Source organism: Pteropus alecto, unplaced genomic scaffold (genome assembly GCF_000325575.1).
Source record: "Pteropus alecto unplaced genomic scaffold, ASM32557v1 scaffold388, whole genome shotgun sequence".
In the NCBI taxonomy this organism is placed as follows: Eukaryota; Metazoa; Chordata; class Mammalia; order Chiroptera; family Pteropodidae; genus Pteropus; species Pteropus alecto.
Genome location: NW_006441398.1, coordinates 1,080,356 through 1,081,558, shown reverse-complemented (window position 1 = coordinate 1,081,558; position 1,203 = coordinate 1,080,356). Strand labels below are relative to the sequence as shown.

The 1,203-nt window shown below is 57.5% G+C and overlaps 1 protein-coding gene across 1 annotated transcript in view; it reads left to right on the top strand.

Moving 5' to 3' along the window:
- The first annotated feature begins 37 nt into the window (after positions 1–37).
- CUNH19orf67 (chromosome unknown C19orf67 homolog) overlaps positions 38–1,203 on the top strand; it is a 3,190-nt gene continuing 2,024 nt past the window's right edge. Inside the window, exon 1 of the mRNA XM_006918759.3 lies at positions 38–557. Within this exon, the coding sequence (XP_006918821.1) occupies positions 229–557 (329 nt within the window). The 5' untranslated portion in view covers positions 38–228. The remainder of the gene's footprint in view (positions 558–1,203) is intronic.

Sequence of the window (1,203 nt, the reverse complement as noted above, 5' to 3'; positions counted from 1 at the left end):
CGCTCAGCGCCGACCCGAGCTGCGCGCCCCTCCAGCGTGTTGAAATTCAAATGAGGCGAACTCGCTCCGCGCGGTGCGGCACCGACAGAGAGGTCGAGGTAGGGGTGAGTTAGGCTGGGCTGCGCTCGCAGCCTAGGCAAATCCGAGGTTCCCGGGGCGGGGTCGAACCCGCGGCCAACTGGAGCCATGGAGATTTAAAGAGCTCGGATCCCCGCATCCAGCCCCAGGATGGCTACCGAGCAGTGGTTCGTGGGGCCGCTTCCCCGGGGCCCTGAGGAAACGCCGCCCCGGGACGACTTGGAACCTGGGGTACAGCCCTGTGAAGACCCCTCGTGGTCGACGCCCCCTGTCCGACCTGGGGACCCACCCCAGGCGGAGCCAGAGGACGTCCAGGATCAGCAGCCCGAGGCATGCCCGTCTACACCTTCCCCCGAGCCTCTAGCCCCGGGCCCCGCACCTCCTCGCTTACCCTTGGACACCATGTTCAGCCCCATTACCGAACAGCTCCGCTACCTGCTCAAGAAGGCAGATGATTTCCAAAGCTACTTGCTCTACAGGTGATGCTGGACGGGGGCCCAGGTCCCCGTGGATAAGGAGGCGGAGGGAACGGTGACTGGATAGGCGGGTGGCACACACCAGGGTCGCAAACTTAAAAGCATTAGGAGCCAGAGACAGTAAATGAAGCTAGCTAGCAGATTAGGAATCCAATTTGGAAGAATGATGAGGGCTGTGTACAATCTGCAGTTAGGGAGCAACTGCTATTATGTGGGCCCTGGGTTGCCACATCTCTAGGACTTTTTCCCCTGTTTTTAACCGATGGCTTAGGATTTGGACCCTGGGCGGGCTAAACAAAACCTATCTGAGTCAGATTTGGTCTGCAGACTACCAGTTTGAGACTCCAAAAGAGAATGATTCCTAGCCCAGGGGAAAAAGACTGTGATTCTCACGTATCAATGTCCATTGGGATTCCCTGGGAAGCTGTTTAAAGCCTACATTTCTGGGTGCCACCTGCAGAGAATTTTAAGTCAAAGTCAGTTGTGGGACTCAGGTGTCAGCATTTTAACAAGTGTTCCAAATGGTTGTGAAGCAGGTTGTTCTGGAAGATTCTCTGACAAAGGCCTGGCACTGGGGGTGGGGGGAGGGAGTTGCAGTGGAGGTCCACGCTAGGGATACAGGTGTGTGTGGGGGGCGTGGAATGGGAGA